General features: G+C 32.7%; 1 protein-coding gene across 6 annotated transcripts in view; it reads right to left on the minus strand.

The window, feature by feature from the left end:
* The window catches only part of LOC138322678 (pro-neuregulin-2, membrane-bound isoform-like), a 95,636-nt gene extending 80,888 nt beyond the window's left edge, over window positions 1–14,748 (minus strand). For all 6 annotated transcript variants that reach the window (XM_069266707.1, XM_069266706.1, XM_069266705.1 and 3 more), the window contains exon 1: window positions 14,195–14,748. In XM_069266707.1, the coding sequence (XP_069122808.1) occupies window positions 14,195–14,633 (439 nt within the window). In that variant the 5' untranslated portion in view covers window positions 14,634–14,748. The remainder of the gene's footprint in view (window positions 1–14,194) is intronic.
* Between the last annotated feature and the right edge of the window lie 493 nt (window positions 14,749–15,241).

A 15,241-nucleotide genomic window follows, 5' to 3' on the forward strand; every position in this document is an offset into this window, starting at 1 on the left:
AGAGCTGACAAATAAGATAAAATATTAATTCAGACCAAGTTGATCAATACATGCAGTTAGATGGAGCTTAGATACAGAGTAAGATAAAGTGCAGTATAATAAAACTACACACAGTGTAAGATATTAAGATACACGATAAAGTTATAAGTGGAATGTGTGCTGTAAGGTAATTACTATTGTGATATTAATCTATATCTGTTGTAGTAAAATGTATTATATCTGAAAAACCAATGTTATAACTGTACACCAATGTATTTTATCTGTAAACCAATGTTATAACTGTAAACCAATGTTATAACTGTAAACCAAGGTATTATAACTGTAAACCAATGTATTATAACTGTAAACCAAGGTATTATAACTGTAAACCAATGTATTATAACTGTAAACCAATGTATTATATCTGTAAACCAATGTATTATAACTGTAAACCAATATTATAACTGTAAACCAATGTTATAACTGTAAACCAATGTTATAACTGTAAACCAAGGTATTATAACTGTACACCTATGTATTATAACTGTAAACCAATGTATTATAACTGTAAACCAATGTATTATAACTGTAAACCAATGTTATAACTGTAAACCAAGGTATTATAACTGTAAACCAATGTATTATAACTGTAAACCAATGTATTATATCTGTAAACCAATGTATTATAACTGTAAACCAATGTTATAACTGTAAACCAATGTATTATAACTGCAAACCAAGGTATTATATCTGTAAACCAATGTATAATAACTGTAAATCAATGTATTATAACTGTAAACCAATGTATTATATCTGTAAACAATGTATTATAACTGTAAACCAATGTATTATATCTGTAAACAATGTATAATAACTGTAAACCAATGTATTATATCTGTAAACCAATGTATTATAACTGTAAACCAATGTATTATAACTGTAAACCAATGTATTATAACTGTAAACCAATGTATTATAACTGTAAACCAATGTATTATATCTGTAAACCAATGTATTATAACTGTAAACCAATGTATTATATCTGTAAACAATGTATTATAACTGTAAACCAATGTATTATAACTGTAAACCAAGGTATTATACCTGTAAACCAATGTATTATAACTGTAAACAATGTATTATAACTGTAAACCAAGGTATTATAACTGTACACCTATGTATTATAACTGTAAACCAATGTATTATAACTGTAAACCAATGTATTATAACTGTAAACCAATGTATTATATCTGTAAACCAATGTATTATATCTGTAAACCAATGTATTATAACTGTAAACCAATGTTAAAACTGTAAACCAATGTATTATAACTGTAAACCAATGTATTATATCTGTAAACCAATGTATTATAACTGTAAACCAATGTTATAACTGTAAACCAATGTATTATATCTGTAAACCAATGTCATAACTGTAAACCAATATTATAACTGTAAACCAATGTTATAACTGTAAACCAAGGTATTATAACTGTAAACCAATGTATTATAACTATAAACCAATGTATTATAACTGTAAACCAATGTATTATATCTGTAAACCAATGTATTATAACTGTAATCCAATGTATTATAACTGTAAACCAATGTATTATATCTGTAAACCAATGTTATAACTGTAAACCAATGTTATAACTGTAAACCAATGTATTATAACTGTAAACCAATGTATTATAACTATAAACCAATGTATTATAACTGTAAACCAATATTATAACTGTAAACCAATGTTATAACTGTAAACCAATGTATTATATCTGTAAACCAATGTATTATAACTGTAAACCAATGTATTATAACTGTAAACCAATGTATTATATCTGTAAACCAATGTATTATAACTGTAAACCAATGTATTATAACTGTAAACCAATGTATTATAACTGTAAACCAATGTATTATAACTGTAAACCAATGTATTATAACTATAAACCAATGTATTATAACTGTAAACCAATGTTATAACTGTAAACCAATGTATTATATCTGTAAACCAATGTTATAACTGTAAACCAATGTATTATATCTGTAAACCAATGTATTATAACTGTAAACCAATGTTATAACTGTAAACCAATGTATTATAACTGTAAACCAATATTATAACTGTAAACCAATGTATTATAACTGTAAACCAATATTATAACTGTAAACCAATGTATTATAACTGTAAACCAATGTATTATAACTGTAAACCAATGTTATAACTGTAAACCAATGTTATAACTGTAAACCAATGTATAATAACTGTAAACCAATATTATAACTATAAACCAATGTATTATAACTATAAACCAATGTATTATAACTGTAAACCAATGTATTATAACTGTAAACCAATGTTATAACTGTAAACCAATGTATTATAACTGTAAACCAATGTATTATAACTGTAAACCAATATTATAACTGTAAACCAATGTATTATAACTGTAAACCAATGTATTATAACTGTAAACCAATGTATTATAACTGTAAACCAATGTATTATAACTGTAAACCAATGTATTATAACTGTAAACCAATGTATTATAACTGTAAACCAATGTATTATAACTGTAAACCAATGTATTATAACTGTAAACCAATGTATTATAACTGTAAACCAATGTATTATAACTATAAACCAATGTATTATAACTGTAAACCAATGTTATAACTGTAAACCAAGGTATTATTACTGTAAACCAATGTATTATAACTGTAAACCAATGTATTATAACTGTAAACCAATGTATTATAACTGTAAACCAATGTATTATAACTGTAAACCAATGTATTATAACTGTAAACCAATGTATTATAACTGTAAACCAATGTATCATAACTGTAAACCAATGTATTATAACTGTAAACCAATGTATCATAACTGTAAACCAATGTATCATAACTGTAAACCAATGTATTATATCTGTAAACCAATGTATTATAACTGTAAACCAATGTTATAACTGTAAACCAATGTATTATAACTGTAAACCAATGTATTATAACTGTAAACCAATGTATTATAACTGTAAACCAATGTTATAACTGTAAACCAAGGTATTATAACTGTAAACCAATGTATCATAACTGTAAACCAATGTATCATAACTGTAAACCAATGTTATAACTGTAAACCAATGTATCATAACTGTAATGTAAACCAATGTATTATAACTGTAAACCAATGTATTATATCTGTAAACCAATGTTATAACTGTAAACCAAGGTATTATAACTGTAAACCAATATCATAACTGTAAACCAATGTATTATAACTGTAAACCAATGTTATAACTGTAAACCAAGGTATTATAACTGTAAACCAATGTATTAAAACTGTAAACCAATGTATTATATCTGTAAACCAATGTATTATAACTGTAAACCAATGTATTATATCTGTAAACCAATGTATTATAACTGTAAACCAATGTATTATAACTGTAAACCAATGTATTATAACTGTAAACCAATGTATCATAACTGTAAACCAATGTATCATAAATATAAACCAATGTATTATATAACTGTAAACCAATGTATTATAACTGTAAACCAATGTTATAACTGTAAACCAATGTATTATAACTGTAAACCAATATCATAACTGTAAACCAATGTATCATAACTGTAAACCAATGTATTATAACTGTAAACCAATGTATTATAACTGTAAACCAATGTATTATAACTGTAAACCAATGTATTATAACTGTAAACCAATGTATCATAACTGTAAACCAATGTATTATATCTGTAAACCAATGTATTATAACTGTAAACCAATGTATTATATCTGTAAACCAATGTATTATAACTGTAAACCAATGTTATAACTGTAAACCAATGTATTATAACTGTAAACCAATGTATTATAACTGTAAACCAATGTATCATAACTGTAAACCAATGTATCATAACTGTAAACCAATGTATCATAACTGTAAACCAATGTATTATATCTGTAAACCAATATTATAACTGTAAACCAATATTATAACTGTAAACCAGTGTATTATATCTGTAAACCAATGTATTATAACTGTAAACCAATGTATTATAACTGTAAACCAATGTATTATAACTGTAAACCAATGTATTATAACTGTAAACCAATGTATTATAACTGTAAACCAATGTTATAACTGTAAACCAATGTATTATAACTGTAAACCAATGTATTATAACTGTAAACCAATGTATTATAACTGTAAACCAATGTATTATAACTGTAAACCAATGTATTAAAACTGTAAACCAATGTATTATATCTGTAATCCAATGTATTATAACTGTAAACCAATGTATTATAACTGTAAACCAATATTATAACTGTAAACCAATGTATTATAACTGTAAAAATGATTTGTGCTGGAAGCCTGTTCTGCTTTAGGTTTTCAGTAAGACACAATGAACTTGTATGACAATATGAGATAAAGTATGTGCATTAACTGTAAGATAATTCTTGCTCTTAGACAACTTAGATTATATTTTAAGTTTCCTAGCTGACTTACTGGTGTGTGCTGTGATGACTAAAACAGACTTTGCTGCTCAGCAGTTCCACACAATCAAATCACTTCTATCGTACTATATCAAAGATCCATATTGACTATAAATGAATAGAATGACCACCATGACTGTATAAGGATGAAAAGGACCAGCCGAGGATAGTATTGATATTTCCCTAACATTAAATGTCCAGCTATTCACTGTGGTATTGGATTTCAGAAGTACCACTAACGATTAAATCATGTAGCACCATTGGTAACCTATGGAAACACAGCACCACCAACATTGGTGGATACAGACAGCAACTTAAAAAAAAACCAGCACCACATATTATCAGTAACCAATGGATACACAGCACCATCAGTAACCAATGGATACACAGCACCATCAGTAACCAATGGATACACAGCACCATCAGTAACCAATGGATACACAGCACCATCAGTAACCAATGGATACACAGCACCAACAGTAACCAATGGATACACAGCACCAACAGTAACCAATGGATACACAGCACCATCAGTAACCAATGGATACACAGCACCATCAGTAACCAATGGATACACAGCACCATCAGTAACCAATGGATACACAGCACCATCAGTAACCAATGGATACACAGCACCAACAGTAACCAATGGATACACAACACCAATAGTAACCAATGGATACACAGCACCAACAGTAACCAAAGGATACACAGCACCATCAATAACCAATGGATACACAGCACCAACAGTAACCAATGGATACACAGCACCAACAGTAACCAATGGATACACAACACCAACAGTAACCAATGGATACACAACACCAACAGTAACCAATGGATACACAGCACCAACAGTAACCAAAGAATACATAGCACCATCAATAACCAATGGATACACAGCACCAACAGTAACCAATGGATACACAGCACCAACAGTAACCAATGGGTACACAGCACCATCAGTAACCAATGGATACACAGCACCAACAGTAACCAATGGATACACAGCACCAACAGTAACCAATGGATACACAGCACTAACAGTAACCAATGGATACACAACACCGTCAGTAACCAGTGGATACACAGCACCAACAGTAACCAAAGAATACACAACACCAACAGTAACCAATGGAAACACAGCACAAATCATCACAAAAGCATTGTAAGTTTCATAAGAACCTGGATCTAGACGCCCACTACTGATTTGTGGTATATTAAAATCATTGTGATAGTTCCAGTGTTACCTATCAGTTATTAGACAGCATTAAAACACCATTAGGCCTGTCACTTGTTGAACATCAGTGAAACACAAAAACACAATCAATACATTACCCCTATTTCCAATTCACCATACCATACAACAATAAATCATTTGGAAAAATGTCGGGGAAAACAATAAATAAGGCACCTGCCACAAATCACATTCACAGCCAGTTGGGATTATTTTCACAATAAAACTCCATCAGCATTGATGTGACATAATATGTAGAATTCACGCCGACATTCCAACCAAACTGATAGGCTTATGGGAATCAATATACCAATTTGTGTTGGTGGAGTAAAGAAAAAGTGTTCATTTGATAGGTTAATCCATATAGATGTGGGTAGAATGAAACAGCTAACATTTTCCAGCCCATTCATCAGTTTGTATGGAGCTGGGTGGAGGTGGGAGTTATTGATTACGGGTATCTCTGACACCCACATCTCTATTCACGGGTATCTCTGACACCCGCATCTCCAGGGTATCTCTGACACCCATATCTCTATTCACGAGTAGACATGACAGACCCACCTGGAATTTTAGATCGGCTAATTTACAACAGCCTCAATAATAACTCTGCTTAAATATTTTGTCTTGTGTTAAATTATTGTAACAGACTAAGGAAAACACTGAGGAAGTGAGCTGTTCTAACCAATGGATACAGATCTAGGATTCTAATTGGCTTTATATTCCTGTCACGATTTCCTTGACATACTTTTATCATAAAAGACTGATATCAAATTAATTATCTCTCACTTAATCAGTGGTTTGTTCCAATCTTGATCGCTTTGTATAGTAAATACAAACATGTTTTATAAAGTACACTCAGTGTTGATCTCCCCACCATGTCATTTCAACTCTCTGTGGATTTTTTGAGAAAATGATAATGAAATCCTTCACTCAAGATCTTAAACAATTTTTCAACTTCAAAACAATTCTGTTTTTATTAAAGCCTTGAGAACTCTCTAGTACACTATTGTGGTTACCGGTACAAAACCATTTCCATTATATGTACACCCCCACAAAATTTAATTAATGTGAGAAAAAAATTTAATTTTGCCTGGCATATTGTCAGAATTTCATTTTTATCTTTCACATGTCCTTTTATAATACTTTAACATGCTCAATCAGGATCACTTTTATATCTTAGGTTTGGATAACCTCGCTCGCCTACGCAGCCCCCACATCTCTGTGTATACAGCCCTCCTCAGACTTACCACACACAGTAACTAGGGGGACACCCCAGACCCTGTCCCAATCTGCACCTCAGCCGACTGATCAGGGCTTCCACCCAGACCCTGCCCCCATCCTCACCTCAGCCTACTGATCAGGGGCTCCCCCCAGACCTGCCCCCATCCTCACCTCAGCCTACTGACCAGGGGCTCACCCAGACCCTGCCCCAATCTGCACCTCAGCCTACTGATCAGGGCTTCCACCCAGACCCTGCCCCCATCCTCACCTCAGCCTACTGATCAGGGCTTCCACCCAGACCCTGCCCCCATCCTCACCTCAGCCTACTGATCAGGGGCTCCACCCAGACCTGCCCCCATCCTCACCTCAGCCTACTGATCAGGACTTCCACCCAGACTCTGCCCCCATCCTCACCTCAGCCTACTGATCAGGGGCTCCACCCAGACCCTGCCCCCATCCTCACCTCAGCCTACTTATCAGGGCTTCCACCCAGACCCTGTCCCCATCCTCACCTCAGCCTACTGATCAGGACTTCCACCCAGACCCTGTCCCCATCCTCACCTCAGCCTACTGATCAGGGCTTCCATCCAGACCCTGTCCCCATCCTCACCTCAGCCTACTGATCAGGGGCTCCACCCAGACCCTGCCCCCATCCTCACCTCAGCCTACTGATCAGGGCTTCCACCCAGACCCTGCCCCCATCCTCACCTCAGCCTACTGATCAGGAGCTCCACCCAGACCCTGCCCCCATCCTCACCTCAGCCTACTGATCAGGACTTTCACCCAGACTCTGCCCCCATCCCTCACCTCAGCCTACTGATCAGGACTTTCACCCAGACTCTGCCCCCATCCTCACCTCAGCCTACTGATCAGGGCTTCCACCCAGACCTCACCTGCCCCCCACCCTGCCCCATCTCACCTCAGCCTCTGATCGACTTCCACCCAAACCCTGCCCTCATCCTCACCTCAGCCTACTGATCAGGGCTTCCACCCAGACCCTGCCCCCATCCTCACCTCAGCCTACTGCCAAACTATCCTCTTACCCTCATGTAATCATCAATGTGCAAAGATAAATTTGACCCTTAAATAAACACATTACAATGTATATATATATCCATTAGTACTTGATGATAACTACATCAAAAGACTGTCAACTTTCATACCAAATTAAGAGGATGGCAAAATACTGAAAATACCAATTTTTCTAAAACAATTGTGAAGTTGCATATGGCATGTAACCAATAGTCACTATCAAGTTATGTCCCCTTCTTTCTAATTGAAGAAAACCCTGTAAACTACTATTTAAATTTCTATCTAATATTCATGAGACACTGGTCAGGAAAGGGCAGACCATGGAGCTGAGAGAGACATCTTGACAGAGCTCCTGAGCATATAGCCATCAATATCATACCATGACCAACACCAAAGACCTTCTCTTTAAATCACACCCAGGGGGGTAGCAATCCTAGATATATATGGCATGCAGACACAAACAAAACACATTTAGTAAAATGAAATATTAGATGATGAGAGAAGTGGGGAACCCCCATGAATTATAACAGAAATGATGGATTCTACAGTACAGAGACCCTCTCTCAAAATGATGAGCACTATGGGGAACCACCCAAGAGGTTTGTCCTAAATGTCTTGTAGATTTACAAAAAAAAGTCCAAATGCAAATATGATAGAAATGTCTCTAAAATCTACATTTTCCACAAGCCATTCGCCCGTTTAGTTATCAGTGTTCTCCCTTAAGGATTTTTTTCTGTTGGTCCTTATATGGACCGGCTGTTCCAAAAAGTTACCGGTACTGTCTAAAAATTACTGGTCCTTACAAAGTTATAATTCATCCTTGCAGTTTACATAATTACTAGCAAAACCAGAGGCAGTTGTCCACATTGGGTTTGAACTGTACTCAATCAACGTATGACAATTATTAGAGAGGAAAAAACATGTACATCATCCCATACCAAATGCTATATAAATGTCTTGGTACAGCCAGATTATTAATACTAAAAAAGGTGCTTTTAATAATCTCACTTGTAAAATTAATAGTAGGAATTACAGACTTACAGTTATTTATATACAAATTCACTTAAACTGTTCAGACCACTAAATTATTTGACCTCAGGTCATGTAATGTGACTTACAGGTATGCTGCTTTTTACATATCTTTATAAGGTGTTACAGTGCACTAAACACACACGTCTGTTTCACCTGTACAACAGTCATAACAAAACACTTAACATTTTTCCTAAATCTAAAATGGTATTATAATATGTCTATATGTACAGATTTTGTCTTCCTCCTAGCTACCAGTATATTTTGGGAGGTGTTGATAATCTCTTCCCATGTATAATGAAAGTTAGTATTACACCGGATTATATAACAGTATAATGAAAGTTTGTATTACACTGGATTATAAAACAGTAATGAAAGTTTGTATTACACTGGATTATATAACAACAGTATAATGTAAGTTTGTATTACACTGGATTATATAACAGTACAATGTAAGTTTGTATTACACTGGATTATATAACAGTATAATGTAAGTTTGTATTACACTGGATTATATAACAGTATAATAAAAGTTTGTATTACACTGGATTATATAACAACAGTATAATGTAAGTTTGTATTACACTGGATTATATAACAGTACAATGTAAGTTTGTATTACACTGGATTATATAACAGTACAATGTAAGTTTGTATTACACTGGATTATATAACAGTATAATGTAAGTTTGTATTACACTGGATTATATAACAGTATAATGTAAGTTTGTATTACACTGGATTATAAAGCGTAATGAAAGTTTGTATTACACTGGATTATATAACAACAGTATAATGTAAGTTTCTATTACACTGGATTATATAACAGTATAATGTAAGTTTGTATTACACTGGATTATATAACAACAGTATAATGTAAGTTTCTATTACACTGGATTATATAACAGTATAATGAAAGTTTGTATTACACTGGATTATAAAGCGTAATTAAAGTTTGTATTACACTGGATTATATAACAGTATAATATAATGAAAGTTTGTATTACACTGGATTATATAACAGTATAATGTAAGTTTGTATTACACTGGATTATATAACAGTATAATGTAAGTTTGTATTACACTGGATTATATAACAACAGTATAATGTAAGTTTCTATTACACTGGATTATATAACAGTATAATGTAAGTTTGTATTACACTGGATTATATAACAACAGTATTATGTAAGTTTCTATTACACTGGATTATATAACAACAGTATAATGTAAGTTTCTATTACACTGGATTATATAACAGTATAATGTAAGTTTCTATTACACTGGATTATATAACAGTATAATGTAAGTTTGTATTACACTGGATTATATAACAGTATAATGTAAGTTTGTATTACACTGGATTATATAACAGTATAATGTAAGTTTGTATTACACTGGATTATATAACAGTATAATGTAAGTTTGTATTACACTGGATTATATAACAGTATGAAAAGTTTGTATTACACTGGATTATATAACAGTATAATGTAACTTTGTATTACACTGGATTATATAACAGTATAATGAAAGTATGTATTACACTGGATTATATAACAGTATAATGTAAGTTTGTATTACACTGGATTATATAACAGTACAATGTAAGTTTCTATTACACTGGATTATATAACAGTATAATGTAAGTTTGTATTACACTGGATTATATAACAGTACAATGTAAGTTTGTATTACACTGGATTATATAACAGTATAATGTAAGTTTGTATTACACTGGATTATATAACAGTATAATAAAAGTTTGTATTACACTGGATTATATAACAACAGTATAATGTAAGTTTGTATTACACTGGATTATATAACAGTACAATGTAAGTTTGTATTACACTGGATTATATAACAGTATAATGTAAGTTTGTATTACACTGGATTATATAACAGTGTAATGAAAGTTTGTATTACACTGGATTATATAACAGTACAATGTAAGTTTGTATACACTGGATTATATAACAGTATAATGAAAGTTTGTATTACACTGGATTATATAACAGTACAATGTAAGTTTCTATTACACTGGATTATATAACAGTATAATGTAAGTTTGTATTACACTGGATTATATAACAGTATGAAAAGTTTGTATTACACTGGATTATATAACAGTACAATGTAAGTTTGTATTACACTGGATTATATAACAGTACAATGTAAGTTTGTATTACACTGGATTATATAACAGTGTAATGAAAGTTTGTATTACACTGGATTATATAACAGTGTAATGAAAGTTTGTATTACACTGGATTATATAACAGTATAATGTAAGTTTGTATTACACTGGATTATATAACAGTGTAATGAAAGTTTGTATTACACTGGATTATATAACAGTATAATGTAAGTTTGTATTACACTGGATTATATAACAGTACAATGTAAGTTTGTATTACACTGGATTATATAACAGTATAATGTAAGTTTGTATTACACTGGATTATATAACAGTATAATGTAAGTTTGTATTACACTGGATTATATAACAGTATAATGTAAGTTTCTATTACACTGGATTATATAACAGTATAATGTAAGTTTGTATTACACTGGATTATATAACAGTATAATGTAAGTTTGTATTACACTGGATTATATAACAATATAATGTAAGTTTGTATTACACTGGATTATATAATAGTATAATGTAAGTTTGTATTACACTGGATTATATAACAGTATAATGTAAGTTTGTATTACACTGGATTATATAACAGTATAATGTAAGTTTGTATTACACTGGATTATATAACAACAGTATAATGTAAGTTTCTATTACACTGGATTATAAAGCGTAATTAAAGTTTGTATTACACTGGATTATAAAGCATAATGAAAGTTGGTACACTATATTATGTATGATTTATTATATTGTATAATGTGTTGATTTCCCTACACAAACTCAATCACAAAATACATCTCCCATGACAAAGAACAGTTTACAATACATTACCTCTGACCTTGGCTGAACATCAATATTTTCTAATGCATTATAAAGCTACAGGATATACACAGACAGATCAATATAACCCCAAAGTACAAATGATTTGTTCTGTTAGATAATTAAGAGTAAACACATTAGGCCTGTGTGTAAACCTTGTGTGACCTGGTACCTATAGAGAAATTATTGTAGATTAACTAGTCCATTAAAGTCACCAATCATCAGGCAGTCTGTCCATCATTCCTTACCTGGGCTCCACACAGCCCAAATTAATTAATAATCATTAATGATGATGGATATACAACATATTGATGGCTTGTCTGTAACTGTCCGTGAAAACCCTGACTGACAGTGTGAACACCTTAACTTGCTCTCTGTGCATATTGTCCAGTTTCTTTTGGCCAGGCCATGCAACATATTCAGACAGTAACATGTCACACATATAGACATTCATCTGTCAGAATGTCTGATGTCAGTGTAAGGGACAGAGGAAACTTGGATTAGGTCTCTGTAATGAACTCTATATGAAGCCCCTAAATCTTCCCCTAACATCCTTGTTTGGATGGTCCAGGGCTGAATTTGGAATTGTTCGACTTTTTATAGTTTTCTGCAGACAACACACTAATAATTAAGATCTATCTACTTTTTTCATTTATACATGGTGAATATTCTAACTGCCTCTTCCTTACTAAAACATTCAGCAAATGTACAGAATATTACAGAATTCCACTAATCTAAAATCACCTGTTAACGACCATTACTTACTGACGGAGTGAATTTTGACTGGCAGTTTATGGCAATATATTGATTGATCTTCTTTGATAAGGTGGTTGATATATCTAAAACTAAGATGCAATTCAAATTAAAAAAAAATGCTTCAGAGCACTGATACCATCATAAATAAATATTGTCTGAATATTTTCAACAAAATGTGTTGGCTGCAAAAAGATCATTTTTTCAGGAAGAAAGAATTCAAATTTCATGTTGTAACATACATGTACATCAACGACTGTAACAACTGCAATTTTTTTTAAGAGCCATACTTTTTTTTATTGTTTTTATTTCTACTTAAAACTTTTAGTAGTATTTACTATAAATATTTTATGGTGAAATAGTTGTAGGTGGGTTTTAAAAGAAAAAGTGCATATATTTTTAAAATCAAAATAGTCTTAGTTTTTTTGTTTTTTCTTTAACATGAAGCTTTATTTCCACTTTGCTATTAATATCATTTCATATTTTCCAACAAATTTTAAGAACAACTGCATTATTTTAGAATTTAAATATCATATTCAATTATGGGTTTTTTTATTATTATTTCATTCAAAAAAGTTTCAATGAAAAAACCACCAATATTTTGTTTATTTTCCCACTGGTATTCATGGTTTTAAGTGTAAAACAAAACTGCTTCTAATATCAAACTTATGAAACCATTTGAAGTTTGATGGAGATATTCAATTTGAGGTACTGATCAGAAAAAGCACAAGTTTAAGCTTCCATTCATACTAATGAGTGAGAAATGTGATAATCCACATGAGGACTGTTCACCCTTGTCATTCACCTGTGGTTATAAGTACACGGTAAGACGGATTACCTGTTTAGCCGTTACCTATTATATTGTTTAGTCCCACTTACGTGAATTACGTAAACACAGGTAAAATAAACATGTTTTACACGAATACCAGCCCCACGGAGACTCCCCAGGCCTCTAACGGCACTTTCTAAGCTGGCGACTCCTGAACCCAGTTTGTAAATGAGAGAGACCTTAACTAAATCTTACTTTAAGCTACATCTCCACATTAAAGGTGTGTTATGCATATATCTGACACAGGTAAAAAATGACCCGATTTTGACAGGACTAACATTTGTTTTGCAACACGTGGCTCCGTCGTGGTCCATGAAGATCAATATTTCAGTAAGTCCGTTTATGCACACGTAAAATATATTTTACGTCTCTGGGCGTGTGTACGTTTTTGTTCATTGATAATCTCAGTCATATCGGTGGCATTCAAGCATTAAAATTAAATGTCATCGTGCCATTGGCTAAACTGTGTGGTGTCTTACTATACCATGTGTACATTCCTAACACATTTTCTATAGGTCGATATATATTCTCTCGCCGCTCAAGAATGGGTACACACTACGTGTATTGTATGGTTATAATTACAAAGTTAAAGCACATATACACAACAAGTAAACAATTACACAAACATACAGTACTTACCACAAGATCCCCTTTTACATAAAATTTTCCGAATTTGTCGTCCAATTTTCTTAGTAAATTTCACTGGAAATGCTGACAAAGTATAGTAATTTTGTTCAGATTCCTTTAGAAAAAACACAAACCGGGTAGATCCCCTATGTACACTGGTAAAAATACAATTTTCCTTGTCACTTTCTGGCCCAAACTTCCCCACGGTCACTAACCTCCTCTTTTTACTACTAGGCAAACCCTTATATACATTCCTTATCCTAATAGTGACATTAAATCGGTCACTCTGGTCCGGGGGTAGGGTCTGCGCCACCTGACCCTCCACCACTACCCCCGCCAGGTAAGCACTGGACGCGGGGTCCGTCAAATCGGTACCACAAGTTCTACACCACACGTGGAAAACACACAGTAAAAGTCCAAGAATTATAAATCGAAGTCGAAATAACTTCATTTTGTGTCCGTCTCGGCTTCAGACGATACCTCGTTTTACCTGAGTTCTATATTAAAGCTCACATGTTGCGTGTGTGCAGTGTACCTATGACCTAGCTTGTACTGCCAGCTATATCGTTGGGGAACCCCTATGTACACGCTCTGATAAGTTAATGTGTGACGTCACACACAACAGCCAATATCAGGCCTGTAGCTACTAACGCTATTCCCATCTCTCTAAAATTGAAATTCGTGTGTTCGGTTTGTTTGCTGTGTGATTTTGTGGGAGGAATTGTTTGTTCTCTGTTTTAGCCAATCTTTGCCGTTATACAAAGAATATAATTGACCACAACATGCACATCGCCAAAGGCAGAAACGGGAGGCCTATATTGACAGTGCCGTTGTCATAACAAGTTAGCTCTATGACTCCATGAAATCTAGACAATGTGGATTGTAAAATATAGATAATTCGCGCGATAACGCACATTTTTATTTTATGATTCAATGCGATTTTTTCCTTGATGATTAAGTCATTGTTAATAATAGGGTATTATAAAAACTTAATGAATCAATGATTGATGGCGGTAAAAGTTAACGCACCGAACGTATATTTTCTGAATCAGTGGACAT

Source organism: Argopecten irradians, chromosome 5 (genome assembly GCF_041381155.1).
Source record: "Argopecten irradians isolate NY chromosome 5, Ai_NY, whole genome shotgun sequence".
Taxonomy (NCBI): domain Eukaryota; kingdom Metazoa; phylum Mollusca; class Bivalvia; order Pectinida; family Pectinidae; genus Argopecten; species Argopecten irradians.